The 19,572-nt window shown below is 35.4% G+C and overlaps 4 protein-coding genes across 4 annotated transcripts; 3 read left to right on the forward strand and 1 right to left on the reverse strand.

Annotated features, from left to right (window-relative positions):
* Nucleotides 1–274: 274 nt before the first annotated feature.
* Nucleotides 275–1,206, forward strand: LOC143179601 (uncharacterized). The gene is given in 2 exon segments (XM_076378915.1): nucleotides 275–878; nucleotides 983–1,206. Coding segments are annotated over 2 exon segments (828 nt in total).
* Nucleotides 1,207–3,286: 2,080 nt separating this feature from the next.
* LOC143179602 (uncharacterized) lies at nucleotides 3,287–6,483 on the forward strand. The gene is made up of 3 exons (XM_076378916.1): nucleotides 3,287–3,480; nucleotides 3,555–6,084; nucleotides 6,157–6,483. Exons 1-2 carry the CDS (start codon nucleotides 3,312–3,314, stop codon nucleotides 6,011–6,013), a joined length of 2,628 nt encoding a protein of 875 aa, XP_076235031.1. The 5' UTR covers nucleotides 3,287–3,311; the 3' UTR covers nucleotides 6,014–6,084; nucleotides 6,157–6,483.
* Nucleotides 6,484–6,588: 105 nt separating this feature from the next.
* Nucleotides 6,589–9,222, forward strand: Park (E3 ubiquitin-protein ligase parkin). The gene is made up of 8 exons (XM_076378532.1): nucleotides 6,589–6,957; nucleotides 7,162–7,363; nucleotides 7,495–7,858; nucleotides 7,930–8,131; nucleotides 8,196–8,354; nucleotides 8,442–8,567; nucleotides 8,643–8,727; nucleotides 8,794–9,222. Exons 1-8 carry the CDS (start codon nucleotides 6,700–6,702, stop codon nucleotides 8,901–8,903), a joined length of 1,506 nt encoding a protein of 501 aa, XP_076234647.1. The 5' UTR covers nucleotides 6,589–6,699; the 3' UTR covers nucleotides 8,904–9,222.
* A 539-nt stretch (nucleotides 9,223–9,761) lies between these two features.
* Byn (T-domain transcriptional activator brachyenteron) lies at nucleotides 9,762–14,767 on the reverse strand. The gene is made up of 6 exons (XM_076378215.1): nucleotides 14,460–14,767; nucleotides 12,446–12,541; nucleotides 11,606–11,849; nucleotides 11,098–11,251; nucleotides 10,814–11,005; nucleotides 9,762–10,582 (listed from the first exon to the last, which is right to left on the reverse strand). The coding sequence occupies exons 1-6, from the start codon at nucleotides 14,765–14,767 to the stop codon at nucleotides 9,762–9,764; spliced, it is 1,815 nt and encodes a 604-aa protein (XP_076234330.1).
* Nucleotides 14,768–19,572: the final 4,805 nt, after the last annotated feature.

Consider the following 19,572-nt stretch of genomic DNA (forward strand, 5'->3'; position numbering starts at 1 on the left):
AAAAAAGAGATTAATAGTAGTATATTATAGAAAATTCACAATTTTTACTTTATAATATAATAGAGAAACTATTTTTCCTTGCTTCATTACACTCTACATTCTCATAAACATTTATTAAATAAGTAGACTAAATAATTTCGAATTCAAGTATCTCTTTTATGTTCGAGTATATTCAGAGTTAATATCAATGCGAAAATAATTTTCCATAATTGCAGGAACCGATTGCTGAACGTGACGAAATTCGAAAAAGTTGTGAAAACAAAAAATACGCAAAATGTCTTCCTCGTCCACTGAATCGTGCTACAGCCGCGCTGTGATACGCAAACGTGCTTCCGTTCTTTGCAGCACGCCCGTGCAACATGGAAGAGCCACTAATAGATTGAGCAGCATAAGTCTGTCTGCTGTGGACCCAAGCTCTTCTTCATCTACGCAGGCTAAGCTTCAACTGAATAAGACAAAAACGGTAGAGAACTACGTGAAGAAGAAACAGGGGACAAAAAGGCAGAAACGGGAAGCGAAACTGAAAAGGAAGAAAAGATTCAAAGCGCTGGTACCTTCTGATAGCGATTGGGAAACTAAATCAGAACAGTCGGTCCACGAGGAAGTCAATTCCGAAGAATTGATCCAACAAAATACTTCCGCCCCAGGGTACAGTGTCCTGTTCAAGGACACTTATGGATCTCCAGAACGTATTCGAGAAGCGGTATATTCGAGGAGCGAGTATCGTTTGGAATCACCGGTGATTGGATTGCGGCAAAGAGAAATTGAAAGTCCTAAAGAAATTGATTGTAGGGATGGACTTTTGCCTTTCAAGGATTTATCGAATCTTCGTACAAGACTCTATGACGAGGAAGACATCGAAGAGGAGTTGATTTTAAGTAATTAATTCAATTAATACGAGTGAGCGTTTAGTTAATAAAAGAGTTGTGTTTAGTTAATTGATGAAGGACCGCTGTATTAATCGCGATAATGAATTTTTCAGAAAGACAAAGCACGGTTCGTACATATTCTAATAAGAAGCAATCAGAACAACCCAGAATCAAAGTGAACGTGAAAAACATTGAAAAACATAGGGCTTATCCTATGTTTGATCGGATCACTATGGCTGATTTACTTTGGGACAAGTTCGTAAAGGACAATTACGAAAAAGTTAAGAAGTATCTTGCACCAGAATGAAATTCTCGAGCAGTATTTACATACATGTAACGTACAAATTTTTTTTATCATATACATATGTTATATAATATTTATCTATTTAATTGAAGATAAAATTTACTATTTATTTTTCAATCTGGAAAAAATATACGTATCTATTCTCTATACAGAATACGTGTACCTTCTTATGATATTTCGAGCTTAAAATCTGCCTTACCGATCTAAACGTACAAGACAGATTTCAGAGACCTCTGTTTGTAAGGCCAGTTTATGAACAGTTCATTGAAGTAGCATTACAAATGTTATACGCGTCTGTGATAGCACTGGTTGATAGTGAAGCTATACAGTGTTTCAAAGGCAAGCATTTTGACCAAAATGGTTTGCAATCTATCTATTAATGTTATTTGTCCTCTGTTTATAATAAAAATTCTATTTAACTAAAAGCTAATACATTTTAATTTAAAAAACGTAATCTTGTTAACCTAAACTACTTCACTTAGCCTAATTACTAGATTCTAAATTAATTTAATTAATTAACTGTAAAATAATTTAGTTTTGTGAGATACATTTGTATGTATCATTACACATTACTATACAGATTCAGTGTATGCATAGCCGTTATACTTCATCTGTACTATTGTTATTATTATTGTTATTGTTACTACAGTTACTATTATTATTGTTACCATTGTTATTATTTGATTTTATTTATTAATTCACAACAATATCACTTTGAAAAATTGTTCATTTATTGTTATTATTAAATGTTTTATTGCTCTCTACAATTATTTTTTACCCTTTAATTTTTTTTTAATTATATTTAAAAAAAAACTAATATAATTTGAAATGAGGCGGGAAAAAACTGTCACCAAGCGTAATAACCACTATGAGCATGCGCAATAATAACCACGCGATTGACAGCATGCGCGGTAACATGACTTCTAATTCAGAATTTCTATTAGATTAAAATACCTTATGAAATTCGAAAATACATTAAAAAGAACATATAATTTTATTACATTAAAATACGCAAGGATTTATATTTTCGAATGGACAAAAATGTTGTGAATTCCGTAATAATACTTAAGAAAGTAGTAAAAAAGACTTACCTTTGCAATGACCACTACTGCGTCAGTTTGTTCGAGGAATGCATGCATTTTACCTTAGGTCCTAGGTCTTCTATCGCACAATTCTTATATGCAACATAAAAATACAAAATAAGTTGCTAAAATCAAAGAGAAATATCAAATTAATATAGTCCGCGTTACAATTTATAAATACGTAATTATAGTCTATAAAGTGTATCATTAATTAATGATATTAAAAATTTTCAAAACGTTATTTGATTTTCGACGCCATGTTTTATTTGCCCTAAATTCGTTAATATTAGTAATATCATTAAATAATACAAAACTAAAATGTCTAAATTTACTAAATTTGCGCAATATTGTATACTATGTTATATGTTGATAATTAACTTAAATACACAAAAATGATACGACAAAATAGAGTGTAGTTAAGAAATTCTCAATATGTAAAGCAAGAAAATTGCTGTCACTCATTTACCAGTATCTTCCTGTTTTAGGGCCTCTTCTACTGCACAAAAACACAAATTTTACAAGAAAATACAAAAAACTATAGTGAACAGCTAAGAAGAAAACGTTTAGCTTTTTTCTACAGAAAAACAAGAGAAAATTGGTAGATGATCGAACAGGCGGCAACAAGCATCTCATGCGTAGCACTTAAAGTTAGCCACAAGTGGTCACATGACTCGCGACACAAATAAAGCGGGATCTACATGATGAAACTTGCTCGAAGCATGCTTCGCGACAATTTAAGGGATGGATTTGAGTCCACTTGAAATTATTTTGAATTTTTTTACTTTTTTGGAGATTCGATGAGAGCCAAAATGATTTGAAGTGGTCTGGTCTCATCACTTGTCGCAAAACATGTCTCGAGGCAAGTCTCGTCGTGCAAAGCCCGCTTAACATTTAAGTACGCGAATCACGTGACCACTTGTGGCTAACTTTAAGGGCTTACGTCTAATCGCTGCGCGTAACTGCATCACACGTATTATTTTCAAATTAAATGTCCGTTGAGGAATGCTGTTGAACACTACTGTGTCTAAGAATACTCTGTTTTTGTAATTTGGTAAAATGGCAACGTTTCGGCGGCAATATAAGGAAAAACCATTTGGTTTTGGTGATATAAAAGAGGGCCGAAATGCTCGTGGTGAGGCGTGTAAACAAACACGTAAAACCCAGAGAGCTACTGTCTTTAATGAAAATAGAGATATTTTGAGTTCCTTGGACACTAAAACCAAGGGTTCGTATATTAGTTTTGTATATATTTTTTAATTACACCAGTAATATTTATAATGTTAGATATCCTAATTTCAGAAATCCAGTCAACTTCAAATGTAGGCAAGGACCGTATGACTAGACTCCTTAAATGGAAAGCAGAACGAGACAAACGTAAAGAGGTGGAATGCAGGAAAAAGAAACCAGTATTTGTGGTTGGAGTTGTACATCATAATGTCTATTCTCCACTTAATAAAGATGAGTTGGTACATAAACATAATAAAGATATTTCAAAGATACATAACATCCCTAAAGCTTTCCCAAAAGGAATTACAAAAGCTACACAGAAACGATTAATAAACAAGGCTACAACAAAAGCTACAACACAAAGTACAACACAAGTAAAGGCCAAAACTTCAAATTCTGGTATAAGGAAAGAACTAAAACAACAAAAAATACAAAAACAGTCCATTGTTCCAAATGATTACAAATTTAAAGCTCCCACTGGGTTGCCAGAAATGTTATTTGGTCGAGTGCCACATGGTATAACACCTAGTAAAATGATTAATTTTATGTCTTTCTCTCCAATGGTAAAGAGATCAAATAGAAAAAGTAATACTGCACAAAATATTAATAATGAAAAATGTAATGTATCTATAAATGATGAAAAAGAAGATATTAATGATTCTAAAGAAAGTTCTACTGAAGACATAGTATTAAGATTGTCATCCGATGATGATGAAAAATTGCATTCATCTAATAACAATAGCAATAGCAATAATGAAAGCAGTCATAAATATAATAGTAAGATAAAAGAATTGAATAATATGTCAAACAATAATAGCACTATAAAAGCATCACCTTCTCCAAATAGTAACAAAAATTCCATGGAGCACTCTGATTCACTTAGCAGTGAACCAGCCTTTTTTTCTCCATATGTTGTTTCTAGCCGTGGTAAAAGTAATGCAAGGAAAGAACAGCAATTAAGACATGGTTTTAGTCTTGGCTATTCCCCGGTTAATGATATTCCTACAAAGGATACTGTCATGAAAAATTTGAATATTTCTGTTGAAGAAGAAGTACGTACAGCCCAATATTTTCAGTTCCTGTTAAACAGAGAAACAGATAAATTGAATGAACTCTGTAGAAAGTGGGAAATGATAAAAGATGAAGCTGGAATAGCAGAAGATGCACAGTATCAAATCAATCAAGCTATTGGACAGACAAATTTGTTGATAAGTAAGAAATTTGAAAGATTTCGTGGTCTAGTTTCTGATTGTGAAACAGGCAAAGGAGAAATGTTAGTTACTTGTAAGGATTTGCAAGGATTTTGGGACATGATGTACATCGAAGTACAGAATTGTAATTCAAGATTTGAAAAATTAGAGAAATTGCATGCACAAGGCTGGCAAGAAGAAGAAGAAGAAAAACCACCTAGTAAAGGTATTAATAAAAAGAAAACTTCAGTAAAAAATAAAGTTGTTCCTAAGAAATCAAATTCACTTAGAACCTTTTTGATAGAAAAAAAGAAGAACATGCCACAAAAATTGAGAAGTGGTAATGATATGGCAGAAATTCACATGTTAGGAAACATAAACAGTTCTAGTACACCATACAAAGCTCAAAAATCTGTGGCAAACTCTCTTTATGGTAGGAAATTCACTCCTATCAAGCATGAAAAGAGACGATCAAGCTTACTACGTAAAGTGCAGTTATCTGAAAGAAAAATCAAAAGTCCCCTTACTGTTATAAAGATAAGTCAGATGTGTAAAACACCAGAAATTCAATTAGACAGTTCAATATCTTATGTGAACTCTGATCAAATACCAAGAAAAAGAATATTGAAGCAACCAAAGAGTCCAGGTGTAATAGATTCTCAAAGAAAATCATCTCATAAAGTTAACTTTGATGATAATGTGAATTTAAATGATATACCAGTAGATGAAGAAACACAATTAAAATATGATTTAGCTGCAGCACTGGAAAGAATAGACAGTTTAAACTTAGATCAACCTAGTGAGGATGTAACATTTAATGTTCAAAAAAAGCTTAATTTTGGTGATAATAGTTGTGAAGAATCTGAAGATGTACATAGCACTCATCAAGATTCTGAATTAAAAAATTCTACACGCAAAAATATTACCAAATTACCGCGTATAAGCAGAAAACATGCAACACCAAGACCAAGTTTAAGAAGACAGAATGCTATAGAGGATAATGATAAAAATTCTCATGAAAATTCAAATGATGACAGAAGTGAAAATAATGAGAGTATAAGAGTTCTAAGAAACAGAAGTATTACTTCAGTGACCACACCTGAGCTTAGAAGGAAATCATTAAGAAAGACTTACTTGAGTATGCAGGAATTAGAGGCCAAAGAAAATAAAACTCCTTCAAGCGTAAGAAGAAAAGGTTCTGTTAAAGCTGATATCAAAGATGATAAACAGATTAATTCCAGCATGGAGTTAGAAAGTGCTATAAATATTAATTTAAATGAAAATAATAGCAAGAGAAGGCAGAGTACAAGAACAGTTAAATTTTCTGGTAGCACAATGTAAAACATGACTCACTGAAGAGAGAAAAAGCATGTCTAAGGAGGAATAGGCATCTTTGAAAATTCCAGAAAAACGTAATTACTTTTCTTTTATCAAATTTTTATGAAGATATGATTATATATTTATATTAGACATTTTTATTTCAGCTCCTAAGCGAATTAAGCAGATCACAGATCAAGAAAGTGTAAAATTCGTACCTGTAGCATATAGAATATATGAATTATTTATATATTTTATTTTATTTTATAAGACATCCATTATATGTTTTTATTTAATAAGATAGATCCATTATACACTTTTATTTTATAAGACAGATCCATTACATTAACAAACTCGTATACTACATTGCAATTAGTTTTTGAAATCATAATTTGATTAAAAAAAGTTAATGAGTTTAGTCAAGAAGAAAGAAAACCTAATTATACTCTGAATGCAAAATAATAAAAATTTTTGTACATATATTTACTTTTAATATACTTTAGTGTTTCTTAGTTTCCTAAAATTTCTTAGTTATCCAACATTTCAAACATGTCGCAGAAACTTTTCGTTCGAACATGTTTTGGATAACCATTTTAACCGACGAAGCAAAAGTACTTACTTGACTGTTTTCAAAAAGTATTTCCTCATCTTCATCTCTCTCCCTCTTAAAGGAAGTTCAAAATAAATGAGTGACGTACTAAGTACTCGGTATGAGCTTTTTTTTCGACTTCATACGAAATGTGTTCTTGACAATGTTGCAATTAATTTGGTTCGGCAAGCGACGAATAACAAATTCATTAAGCATATACATTAAAACGAACACAGGAAACACACTTGTTGTTGATTTAGATCCAAAATGGGACATAAAGAACGTGAAAGAGGTAATAGCTTCCCGAATGGAAACATCGCCAGAAGATATAAAAATTATATTTGCTGGTAAAGAGCTGCATAATTCGACAACAATAGAAGTAAGTAACATGTATCGCGTACTGCTATACCGTTGACAGTTTTTCGTTTTTATAGTATAAATCATTTAATGTACCTAACCTCGCTGTATTTTTCCTATTCTTTTATGTATTTTACACTTTCTACAATTATTTTTGATTTTTGTAGATGTATGCAGTTTTCCATCTTGTTTCACTTCTTACTTTGTTTCTTTTATAATGTCGTAGGAATGTGACTTAGGACAACAAAGTGTCTTACATGCAATTCGAACTGCGCCTCAAAAACTGAATAGGAGTAGAGATACAAATACTATTGATGAGTCTTCAGAGTTATCTGAGTTGAATGACAGCGGTAGCAAGCCCCTGAATGAGACTCTTACAGATTTGCCTTTGGACGAGTCAGGTCTACAAGAAAGTTCATCTACGGAAGGTAGAATAATCGTAGCCTTTTAAAGGATAAACACAGAAATGGTTAAAGTGCATATCTATTAAATGTAAACTTTTTAAAAATGTAACCGATTATGAGGATAGTTATTAATATTATTTTATTACTGTTCATAGAGCATCAAGAAAATCGAGCACATTTCTTTGTATTCTGTTCTGCACCTTGCAAAGCAGTCACAAGAGGAAAATTAAGAGTGCGATGTGCAACTTGTAATAGTGGTGCGGTTACAGTAGACAGAGATCCTCAATGTTGGCCAGATGTATTATTACCTAAAAGAATAACAGTTCACTGTGAAAATGATTTATGCCCAGCACCAATGTCATTCTCTGACAGTGATACAGAGTCTCAAGTTTTATATGCTCACTTTTATTTCAAATGTGCAAGACATCCGAGTCTAGGGGAAAAAGATGAAGCAGTTCCTCTTTATCTTATAAAACCAAATTTAAGGAAAATACCTTGCCTTGCTTGCACAGATATTAGGTAATTAATGAGTTTATTATAATATAAATGGAAATGGTAATGATTTGGCATAAAGGTTTATCTGTTTCTAGAGATACAGTATTGGTATTCCCGTGTGAAGCCGGTCATGTAACTTGTCTCGATTGCTTCCGAGATTATTGTTCAGTTCGTTTAAGGGAACGTCAGTTTCAATTCGATGAAACTAAGGGATATTATACTCTTCCATGTCCAGCAGGATGTCCTAATTCTTTTATTCCTGAAGTTCACCATTTTCATCTTCTATCTCCGCAGCAGGTATTTTATAAAAAGCGTAAACATTAAAAATTATCAGTTACTAATGATATACTTCATTGTACAGTATGAACAATATCAAAGGTTCAGTACAGAAGAGTATGTTTTACGTGCCGGTGGTCTTCTATGTCCTAGACCAGATTGTGGCATGGGTATTATACCATCATCTCCAGATGATGGTAGCAGCGATGAATGTAGGAGAATTCAATGTATAGGTGGTTGTGGGGTAACTATATATATCAAAGTGTACTTTAAAAAATAAACAGGCTTTAATAGATGTATAAAACATGATTAATGTATTATATGTTCTTAGTATGTCTTCTGCAGAAGGTGTCTACAAGGATTTCATGTAGGAGAGTGTGAATTGCAGCCATCAGAATCTTCTAACACAGTGCACAAATCTGATGGTTATTCAATCGATCCAGTAAAAGCTAAAGATGTATGTGAAATAGCATATATTACAAGAATAAGTTATTTTTGGCAACGATTTTTATTTGCACTGTATATCTTCTAGGCAAAGTGGGATGAAGCTAGTAAAAAAACTATACAAATATCAACGAAACCGTGTCCAAAATGTAGAACACCAACTGAAAGAGATGGTAAATAGTAATATTACTTTTGTAAGTAGCAGCAGGGAATATTTTCAATCATAAATTTTTTTCTAGGAGGATGTATGCACATGGTATGTACCAGAGGAGGTTGTGGTTATCATTGGTGTTGGGTATGTCAGACAGAGTGGACAAGAGATTGCATGGGCAATCACTGGTTTGGTTAATTTATATCTGATGTATAAAACCTTGGATATCATTATAATATACTCCTAATTTATATGAATATAAATATTTTAAATACTATAGTCTCTGAAACGTATTAGTTAATTCAACTCTTCTTTCTCATTTTACTATTCTGTAAATTGTATGAATAAGCAATTTATTCAAATTTTTTTTAATTTCTGAGGACTTATTTACCAAACATTAATTAAGTATTATATGTATAACAGTTATAAATTTAATTTACATATAGATTTTAGTAGAATGTAAAGGAAGAGTGTTTTCATATGCATCTGTATAAAAAGATAAAAATACATAATATATATAGAATTCTGTGGAGAAATAAATAATGTTTTCTATGAGCAAATTGTCTTATAATATTGTTGTATCTCTTTATCTATGAAGAACAAGCGATATATTTACGTACAGTATGTTTTATTTTAGTAATCGTATTATTCAATACATATTTTCTAAAAACTATAAGACACAATCTTAGGACGGATTGATTTCTTAGAAATCGAAATTGAATTGATATCAATTAATCGATTGTAAAGTGCATAAAATAATTACTTCAACAGTTTGTCAAATGAAACCTACAAACTGTATAAATAGTACCTTCATAAATGTAATCGCACCTACTTTTAGCATATGTTATCAATACTTTCTCTATATCTCTCTTTACAGTATTTATTGTATCATAATGATTTCAAATTTCCCTACATGTAATTCGTATTGCACTTAAATGAACAATGTGAATAATCTTATACTTTATGCTTGGATTTTTTGTTCTCACGTAATCACCTAACTATGAAAACCAAGATCGAAATCATTAAGTAATATCTCTGTAGTATCACATACTTAGATCAAATTGCTGTAGTTTGTGGAGCAGGTGGTGGTGTTAATGGAGTCCAAGCAGTGGCTTGATCATTGGACGCGATATCTGCCTCTTGTCTATGATGTCTATCAATAACTGTGGTGAGATATCTTCGGTTCTCATCTGATTGAACATCATTCAATGTATCTGCGTTTTGATCCGAGTAACTAACGGGTATGTGATGTTCCTTTGAAGGGGCGTCGTATTCGACACTAACAGGAGACACTGTTCCAGCCTGTTGAATCGGTTGTAAATGCAACATTTGAGAATGATGATGCTGTGGATGACGGTCAGGTGTCGTCGATTGAACAGGAGACGCTTGGTACTCGTGCACGTACTCGTCAACTGGAGGAACTGTATCTGTACCATTTGGATGCAAAGAATGATGTAATCCGGTGTGTGGAACAGAAGTGTAGGATGACATCTGATGATGTAAATGTAGGTTCAAGTTCAAGTAAGATTGTTGTTGCTGTTGTTGCTGCTCTGAAAGAGTGGAGGGATGAATCCAAGCAGAGGTATCTGTACAATGGCCATGGTCTTGAGAAACGGAAGGTAAGTTAGATGGGACATATAAAGTGCATCCAGTAGCTGTGGTTGGAGATGCTGTCCCAACAGTATTCCTACTGAATACTGCGTGCGAAGATGAAGTTGGAGATGATGAAGGAGACGTGGACCATTCTTGAGGAGGCGGCAAACAAGCTGGATTTAAATTTTGAAGAGATTCGGGACTTCTTGGTGACCACCCTGATGCTGCCACATACGCTGTTGAATGCAACAGTTGTACTGGACTGTATGGATCCGCACGTTGCTCTGTAATAGTAATTGTAATCGTTATTTATACAAGGTATTCGACGTCAAGTGTCAGAAATTTTAAGAGGTGATTCTACATGCCAAAATAGGATGAAAATGAAGATAAACGAAACTGTGTTTCAGCCTCCGTTTTTGAGCTAAGAATTGTTGAGAAAACGCTTAAAATACGTTAATTTCTATTTATATGAAGAAATTCTAGAAAACAGTCTTAAAAAACTTAAAAGATCTTACCATCTTGAATGTACTTGTGTCTCAAAGTGTAAGGTGTCGATCTGCAGGTATTCCTATGGCTAGCAGTAGAAACAGTGCAAGGATTAGAGAGGTGATTATTAACCGTCACGGACACTTGATTTTGTGTAGCTGCAATAGCTGTGTTGTATTCGTATCCCATAGTAGGCTGTGGTAGAAACCAAGTACCTGTGTCTGTAATTCGTAATTTTACTTATTTTCTTATTTACTAAATTTATACTACAAACATTTAATCGTGTTCAATGATGCCTAATCGACTAACGCACATTGTGGATAAGTCTGAGGATCAGCAGGCCTTTCCTTGGCATCGAGAAACGCTTTCGCAAAGGGATTGTACTTGATCTTTAAGTTCGTCACTTCTTCGTTTTGATAGGCGGTCACAGCTATGAACTGTGTCTCGGGATAGCGATACGTCAGAACCTGAAGATAATGCGTGCATTTGATTTTAATATAATTAATAATTACTGAATGTAATTGTAAAATTTTCAATTACTTTAAGAGGAATCTGTAGTCAGCTGGCAAAACCTGATATGTCATGATCTTTTAATTCTTCAGTACAGTAATTTTAAATTTAAGTAAACCCACGTGTTATGATTTGCCACTTTGTTTTTATTTCTTAAACTAGATATATAGTATACAGGTATCAGTTTTTGTAAACTGATAGATTTCATCTAGATACACAGAGAAGAGTATCTCGATTTTGAAAAAAGTGTTATATTAGATTTTTCCATCTGACTCTACAGAAATGTTAAAAAGATTGGTATACCATCGTACCGTTCTTTGCTCCACTGCATCCACACGGACTAGATGAACTCGAGGTTCGTATTTGTGTAACGAATTCAACATGATCTGGCCGTTCCCGTTAGATTTGTTCGTCAACTTTACTTTAGCAAACGACACTGCCTCTTTCATCCAATGGGATCCGAAATTGGGACTTTCTGGATGAATATAAATTGGATTCGGTGGAGCAACTTCCGCTTTTCCACCTGGCACCCATTCTCCGTTAACGTATTTCCATCTATAAACAAAGTTTTCATTTGCATGTTTTTCAATTATTTTCAATTTTCAATACCCAGCTCTACGTTGTTAACAGCGAATAAAAGTTGCCTTTTGTAATTGTATTCATCAAAATATGAATTTAAAAAACCAAAGATTTAATTTTATTTTATGAAGAAAAAGAGTGTCTAATATTAAGATTATTAAATGCTCAACTTGTCTTGCTGTCAATCGTACAAAATTTCTAAGTTGTTATACATTATCTAACAAAGCGTAATTCTTGTACAAATGTCAAAAATGCACTCTACTTTGTGATGTTTAATTCATGGAACTTAGTATTTTCTTTTCTTAAAAATGCTTTCTTTCTTATTAAATACAGTGAATTCTTGCTCGTCCTTTCTGTTTCAATACCAAAGTTCTTTAGAGAGCTACATATATAAGTAAAATTCAAATGGACATTTTCGTGAGGCTACTGTAGTTTTTTAAACCACTTTTCGAGAACAGAAAACTTTTGAAATATTGTCAGCTAGTTACACAGTTCGAGAGTACTCTGGAGAGCAGCTATCGTAAGACACTCTCAAATGGACTCGCACACTTATTCGACGTATTTTTAATTACCTATGTGGATCCACTTGGACGAACTCAAGCAAGAGCGTGTACATGGCTTTCGGTTCCAATCCTCGCGCGACCACCTTCACCACTGGGAACATTCGCCTGAAACGTAAAAACAACGAAAATACATCAAACACCTTAAATACACGGTTCAGCATGTAAGTTTTATTGGTCCAGTGATTCAGGGCTCCCCTTATCTTTATCGAAGTTTAATTTTTGCTGGTACTAGCTACCAGAGAACGCTTCATGGGTCGACGGTGAAGATCCCCAGGCGGCTAAGAGGAACAAAATTTTTATAAACACTAATGAAAGTAACACCGATGGCGGCGATCGGGCAGAAGAATCGTGCCGACAGCAATAAAACTTTACGATAGTCAGGATCTCGAGGAAAACATTCACCCGTTGAACTGAGTGCCTGTGAGCGTTTGCCCGTAAAGGAAGAGCGCGGTCGACAAACCGTAATCGTCTTTAATACTATACGAATCGTAAAAGTAGTCGGTCAGGATACACCGGATATCTTTTGATCTACCCGCGATTTCCCCTCTGTCAATCTGATCTCTCACTTTCTGTATTCAGATTCTCTCTTCTTTTGTTAGAACGATAAAAGACTCTCACAACTGAGAGTACAATTATCACGAGTTGGTCTCAAAAATTAAATTGACTGTTTTCTAATAACAAAGGCTACTTAGTTTCTATCAGAACAATGTTTGAGATGCTAGATGGACCTTGAATTTTTTTTTTTCAATATAAGTTTAAAAATGTTGTACTTGTAAATCTGCTTACAGTTTTATAATTAGGAAGAATATTCTTCATATTTTGTTTTAGTTGTAATAAAACTGTGAACACTTTTGTAGTTATTGCGAAAAGTATAATGTTCTAAAATTAAGGAATACTATTCCACATGTATGTTACATGTATTCAAGCTTTTGACTAACTTTGAAAACGTCTATAAAAATTAGCCTTTGTTGTTAAGAGAAAAGACTACTTTGAAAGTGTACAGGTTTGTGATAACTTAGAATTAATCCTAGAATTACAAACATTTCCACAATCGTCTGTTTATATGATCAACAAATTGTAAAATAAGAATCTATAGTGGCAAGAAGTTTATTAAAAAATAAGACGTTTTATTGTCCCTATAGATGGAAACATGGAAGAAGCATTTATCAATGGCCAGTGCTTTTTATTCATTTAGATTACTAGTAACAAAGATGCAGACATAACGAATGATGCTAATCAAGCTGGGGAAGAACACTGGGCTGTTTCTGTTGCGCGCATTCATCCGCGTGAATCATCTAAACTCTCATAACGTTTTGCAACAATCTTTTTCCATTCTGCATCTTCCCTCACATGGTACACGCACATGAACTATTATTTTTACCTTCTGCCTTGTTCGCACTGACGCTCTAATTAATACATTTTTATGTGCGACGGAGAGCCATCCTTGCCTCGGACCTTTTAACCAGCGGATCTTTTTAACTTATCGAACTCAAAACTTGTAATATTCTATTTTGAAAGATAAAATGATTGAAATATGTTAGAAAATCATCGATATCTAATACGTCAATATTCCTTTCATAGACAACTTATCAAACATACTTCGACTTCAGATGATGTCTCTGGTATGTCATGCACTTTCCATAAAGATACTTTCGAAAAATTTAATAAAATTATGTTCGTTAATAATATATACATTTTATAAAAATATTTGAATTTTAAAGTGACACAAAGTGCTAAAAAATTTTTTAGTCTCTATCATGCTTTGGAACTTTGATTTTTGAGAATATTGTATTTCGTATTTCCTAATGTTTGTATGTGAATAATGATATTATTCCAATAAAAATGATCAAGTGATTCCATATATTTGACTGCTAATGTATCGATATCTCATTTCATGGAATTAATTACATACAAGAAATTGTCACTCATGTTCCCCAGCTTCTCTTTAACAATGGTTTACATTCTACATAAAAAGTCCCTGGTAAAACTATTATACACAATAATAATACCAGTTTTCACTTACCTCCCATTCTTCGTGACAATCATTTCATTAGTAAGACATTGAAACTTGGTCCATAGATCCCGATCCTCAAGAGACAGCGAAAGGGGCAATCCCTGATTTCCTCCAATCGTCATGCCGCTAATACTTTGCCCGCAGACTACTGTTCGGTCATCGTTCTGTTCTTCGCGATCAGTTTCAGGCGTCGCTCGACTTTGTCTCACTGCTCCGTTACGTTCCTGATCGCGATCCTCGTGAATCTCCCTTTCTCTATCTCTCTCACAGCAAGAAGAGCGTGCTGGGGAACTTGGGGTGGCTGTTGCGGGCTGCATGTTCCTCGTTCTCCAAAACTCCTCAAATTCCTCTGCAACCGAGTCGGGACTCGGAAGAGGATCGGTCCTCTTTCCAAATTATTCCACTATTTTAACTAACAGATGGTATTCGAAAAACGGGAAAAGAAAAGAAAAGTCGTGTTCTTGGGTTCCCAAATCTCTTCAGATATTTTCGAAACCGAGTTGAGACTCGGGAGAGGTTCAACTCTCTCAATCTCTTCAAGAAACTCCGCTATTTCTGATCGATTCTCGAAGAAGCAAGACAAGAAGAAGAGAAGAGTCCTGTTTCTGTCTTCAAATTCCTTTGGATTCCTCTGCAACCGAGTTGGTACTCGGAAGAGGTTCCTCCTTATCTCTTCAAGTTACTCCACTATCCTTGTCACTGCGCGATCGAAGAAACAGGGCAAAAAGAAGAGAAAACTCCTCGCTGGTCACTCGACGTGTTCACCAAACAAGAAGAAGAAAAGAGGTCACTGAATGCTTCGGGAAAGTAGGCGCAGTGGAAAGTAGGAGAAAAAACAACCGGAAGGAGCAGGAGAGACACGTTTTCGGTCGCTGAATTGAAATCGATTTCCCGATCGAATTAACGAAGCTCAAGGATAGGAAGAAAAAGAGCGAACGTGGGAAAGGAAACGACAAGGGGCCGAAGGGAGACAGAGAGCGTCGGCGGTGTTGCTTCCCGAGATCCACGGTCCCGCGTGGTCGTGCTCGTAACACTTGGGCGCGATATTTCACACTAGTCGGCGAGGACGAGCCGAAGACTGACTGCTGACATATCTTCGTCTCTGTTCGACGTCTCTGTCTTTCCTCTGTTCCACGATGCTGCTCTCGGGGAACCGTCCAATCGATGCCTCCGCACGGTTCCCCTGTTCCGCGGGTGCTAATTGAACTCTAAATTAGGAGCCTTCGGAGGCCAGCATGGCGGCCCAAAGAAGCATGTGGGCCGATCGTCTCGATTGGCTGGGAGCAGCCCGTCCACGGCGCTGACGTTTCACTGGCGGTTAGATCCTTTTTGAGGATCGAGAACATTGGTTGCCGCCTTTCCTCCGTTTCCTCGGCCAATCCGTGCACGGGACCATTTCACGATTCCACGTCGGTTGGTCGATCCTCTCCGGAAGCACGAGGCCCTGCAGTCCGCCCACGCGGCAGTCGCGAGCTCCTCGCTCGTACGCGCGCTTGGATCACCTCGATCGTCTCTCCGCGGCGTCGATCGTACGTTCGTCTCTTTCTTCGTCGCAGCGTTTGTTTGCTCGTTCGACCGTCCCGCTGGTTCGTGTTTGCCAGTAGCCGCGAACCTTCTTTTCCTTTTCTCTTCTTCTTTTTTTTAAATGATATCGGAGTGCAGCGACTATAGCGAGATCGCAGATTCTATGGACTGACTTGAGAAACGTGACGAAAAAGTCGTTGGGGTGGGTGGTAGTATGTTGACTGTACGAGGACCTAGTGATGGAACGTTGTTGATGGTTCGTTGGCTCTCGTGGGATGTGGTGTCTTGCTGGGCGTGTGCCCTGGATGTTCTGAAGGAAGGAAGCGAGGAATTTGGAGAAATGGGCTGAACTGTGGCTGGTAATTATTTAGAATATTGTTCGAGTGTTTGGATGAGATCTTATACTGGATAATGTTCCTGTTTGGTCAGTTTGATTGTGAGTGGTAATGTAATGTAGTATTTTTTATTTCTACAAGCAACAACATTTATACTACAATAAGTTACTGAAAATAATATGAAATCTCACAAAAAGAGGATAGTCTATCATTCAAGTTAATTTCCTCGGGGTCGTTACTTTTGGTTCTTCAAAAACCCAAGAAAAATCATGAGCCAAAGGACTCACTTTTGATAATAAAATTCTCGTTTGTCGAAATTTCTGCCCAGCACTTCACCCTTGGTTCCAATTTCGAGAGATCCGGTTTTGGTAAACTAAAAGTTCGCTAATAAACCAAGGTGCACGGGGGCAACCGTTGAGCAAATGATGGCTTCGCCATTCGTGTAACTCCGTTACATCCGCGCGACATCACGGCACCGATATATCGCAACTTTTCCCGTCTACGAAATTACTAGCACAAATATCAGTCAGAGCTGAATGGTTACTTTACGCGGCCAAAACCGCGCGCGATGGCAAATAAAGAAACGGTCCTGCTCAAATATCTACTCGCGATACATCGACCAGCCGAACGTAACTCGCTGTTGATTTTTGTCATTTGACTGGAAACGGTCAGTCAGTCTGCCCATCGAACGGTCTTCCCCTGCAGCTGTGATTTTCTGCTGTCCTGGAACAGTTTCAATAACCAAATGGCCCTCCCCCGCATTCTCCAGAGGAATCGTCCTACTGGGAGAAGGATGAAGTTGAAAAAGTTTGGAAAACTTTTCTGTACGCGTTCGAGGAAGTGTATAGCGAACTGGCTGTGGCTATACGACAAATATTTAAGAAAAAGAAAAAACAGTTTTTCTGTCGGTACTAATGGACCTTACAAGAGTGTTTAAAGTTAGTTGTTAGAACTGAAAAGGATCACGAGAAGATCTAAGGGAACTAGAATGAAAGTTTCAATCTCGCTTTGAAATATTGTTTTAGAAATAAGAGATTTACCGTATCAATTAAAATGAAGTGGCATAAAATAGTAGATTACAATACATTGTCGTCTACTACAGACCTCAAGAGAAAATATACTAACTTTTTTGTGTGACAGTCAATATCTTTTTAACTTCAACATTGTACGAATCAAAAGATAATTTCCAATTTGAAAATTGCCTTGGATTATATCTCGTATTCGTTTGAGTCGTCTTTTTATAATTTTGGTCTATATTCTGGAGTCAAAGAAATAATAAAAAAAAGATATCTTCATTTTCTGAATTTTATTACGATTAATAAATCCAACTCTAAAATGAGAGTACAAAGACTCAAGGGGACTAGTGTGAAAGTGATGGTTGATTTAATGTTCGCAATCAAATTCCTAATGAATTATTAAAGAAACTTTATCGTCACAATACAAATTCACTGGTTAACAGGTTGAAGTCTCGCAAAAGATTCTTCCCCAATGACACAAGCAACATAGTAAATCTTAAAATCCCAAGGAGCTCAAAAACTTGTCCAACGAACAGCTTTCAACGTTTCATGGAACCATCTGTGTGACGCAGTTTTCCTTAATTTCTATTTATAATATTTTTATGAATTTATTGGCCCGTCTAATCGAAGGAGGAAACAGTCGCAAACAGTTCCTCGAGGGTTCTGCGTCCAGAGATGCACCAACAGTGGCAGAGGCAATAAAAACGAAAAGAACGAAACCTTTAGTTTGAAAATCCTCTGCAACGTTCACTGTCGTGTAAGTCGTTTATGATACGGATATCCCGTCCATCACTACCTGCCGTTTAGGTAGCTCACCTGACGGATTGGGAGGTCCACGAAAGATACGTTTTTATCGCGTTTGAAGAATGCCGCCTTCTGTTGGTCCATCCAGTATAAACATCCACAATTACGATCGCTTTGATAAACCACCAACCGCTGTGCAGGCTTTTTGTTCCTTTATTTAGAAGTTGCATCCTACAGGCGAATTCCTCCGCAGAAACGGAAGCGATTAATTTGCTTAGGTAGTGATCGTGCGCGACAATAACTGACAAACCTTAGCGATATTACTTTTGAGTAGACATAAGGGTTAATAATTTTTAAGTAAGACTAAGTTTTCTGTACAATAACTATTTTATTATGCATCTTTTAGAACGTTATTATTTATTATAAAATTATATTCTAATTCTAATTTCGATTTATAAACAATATATTTTTGCAATGAATTCAGAGTAAATTACACTGTTCGACAAATTTTGACTTTTCTTCGATTTTGTAAACGTGAATAAACATTTCTTATAGATTTCGACGTGCTGATTACGAATCTGCAAACCGTTTTCCCCCAGAACGTACAGTTTTTGAAAAAATCAATTTTGAAAAAAATGACAAATTTTTAACTTTGGGATTTTTTTCTGCTTTTAACATAGTAGTTATTTAGTTGCTCTTTGCACGAAATGATTCTGTGGACTCTCCCGAATAAAATAATATAAATAGTTATTAGATTATAAACATCGAAATAGGTTTAAATAACAATTAAAGTGAAAAGGACACCTAAAACGCACCCATTTTTGCTGATATTTTTCACTTTATTTCAAAAAGTAAGGGTCTAGGAGAAAATTTGACTATATCACGCGATAGAGCAAATCTTTCTACTAAGGAAAGCATCAAGCGAATGTCCAAAATTATTTTTTATTTCAATATAGAAATAAAATAGTTTGGCGAAACGCGCGGCGGAGACAGTGGTACTCAATGGCAACGGCGCGCGCGGAGGACGCTTCGCCTACCGCCTGCCGTTCAGCGGTCCCTATACGCATTGACGTCATTGAGTACCACTGTCTCCGCCGCGCATTTCGCCAAACTATTTTATTTCTATATTGAAATAAAAAATAATTTTGGACATTCGCTTGATGCTTTCCTTAGTAGAAAGATTTGCTCTATCGCGTGATATAGTCAAATTTTCTCCTAGACCCTTACTTTTTGAAATAAAGTGAAAAATATCAGCAAAAATGGGTGCGTTTTGGGTGTCCTTTTCACTTTAATTGTTATTTAAACCTATTTCGATGTTTATAATCTAATAACTATTTATATTATTTTATTCGGGAGAGTCCACAGAATCATTTCGTGCAAAGAGCAACTAAATAACTACTACGGTAAAAGCAGAAAAAAATCCCAAAGTTGAAAATTTGTCATTTTTTTCAAAATTGATTTTTTCAAAAACTGTACGTTCTGGGAAAAAACGGGTTGCAGATT

This window comes from Calliopsis andreniformis, chromosome 5 (assembly GCF_051401765.1).
Source record: "Calliopsis andreniformis isolate RMS-2024a chromosome 5, iyCalAndr_principal, whole genome shotgun sequence".
Classification (NCBI taxonomy): Eukaryota; Metazoa; Arthropoda; class Insecta; order Hymenoptera; family Andrenidae; genus Calliopsis; species Calliopsis andreniformis.

What these genes read in the sequence shown, in the direction of transcription:
- LOC143179602 (XM_076378916.1), top strand. Translation starts at nt 3,312, where the DNA reads ATGGCAACGTTTCGGCGGCAATATAAGGAAAAACCATTTGGTTTTGGT. An exon ending in CTTGGACACTAAAACCAAGG is followed by an intron (nt 3,481 to 3,554) that starts GTTCGTATATTA and finishes TCCTAATTTCAG; the next exon opens with AAATCCAGTCAACTTCAAAT.
- Park (XM_076378532.1), top strand. Translation starts at nt 6,700, where the DNA reads ATGAGCTTTTTTTTCGACTTCATACGAAATGTGTTCTTGACAATGTTG. An exon ending in CTTGCTTGCACAGATATTAG is followed by an intron (nt 7,859 to 7,929) that starts GTAATTAATGAG and finishes ATCTGTTTCTAG; the next exon opens with AGATACAGTATTGGTATTCC. An exon ending in AATGTATAGGTGGTTGTGGG is followed by an intron (nt 8,355 to 8,441) that starts GTAACTATATAT and finishes ATATGTTCTTAG; the next exon opens with TATGTCTTCTGCAGAAGGTG.
- Byn (XM_076378215.1), bottom strand. Translation starts at nt 14,767, where the DNA reads ATGCAGCCCGCAACAGCCACCCCAAGTTCCCCAGCACGCTCTTCTTGC. An exon ending in ATTGTCACGAAGAATGGGAG is followed by an intron (nt 12,542 to 14,459) that starts GTAAGTGAAAAC and finishes TTTACGTTTCAG; the next exon opens with GCGAATGTTCCCAGTGGTGA. An exon ending in GTCCAAGTGGATCCACATAG is followed by an intron (nt 11,850 to 12,445) that starts GTAATTAAAAAT and finishes CTTTGTTTATAG; the next exon opens with ATGGAAATACGTTAACGGAG.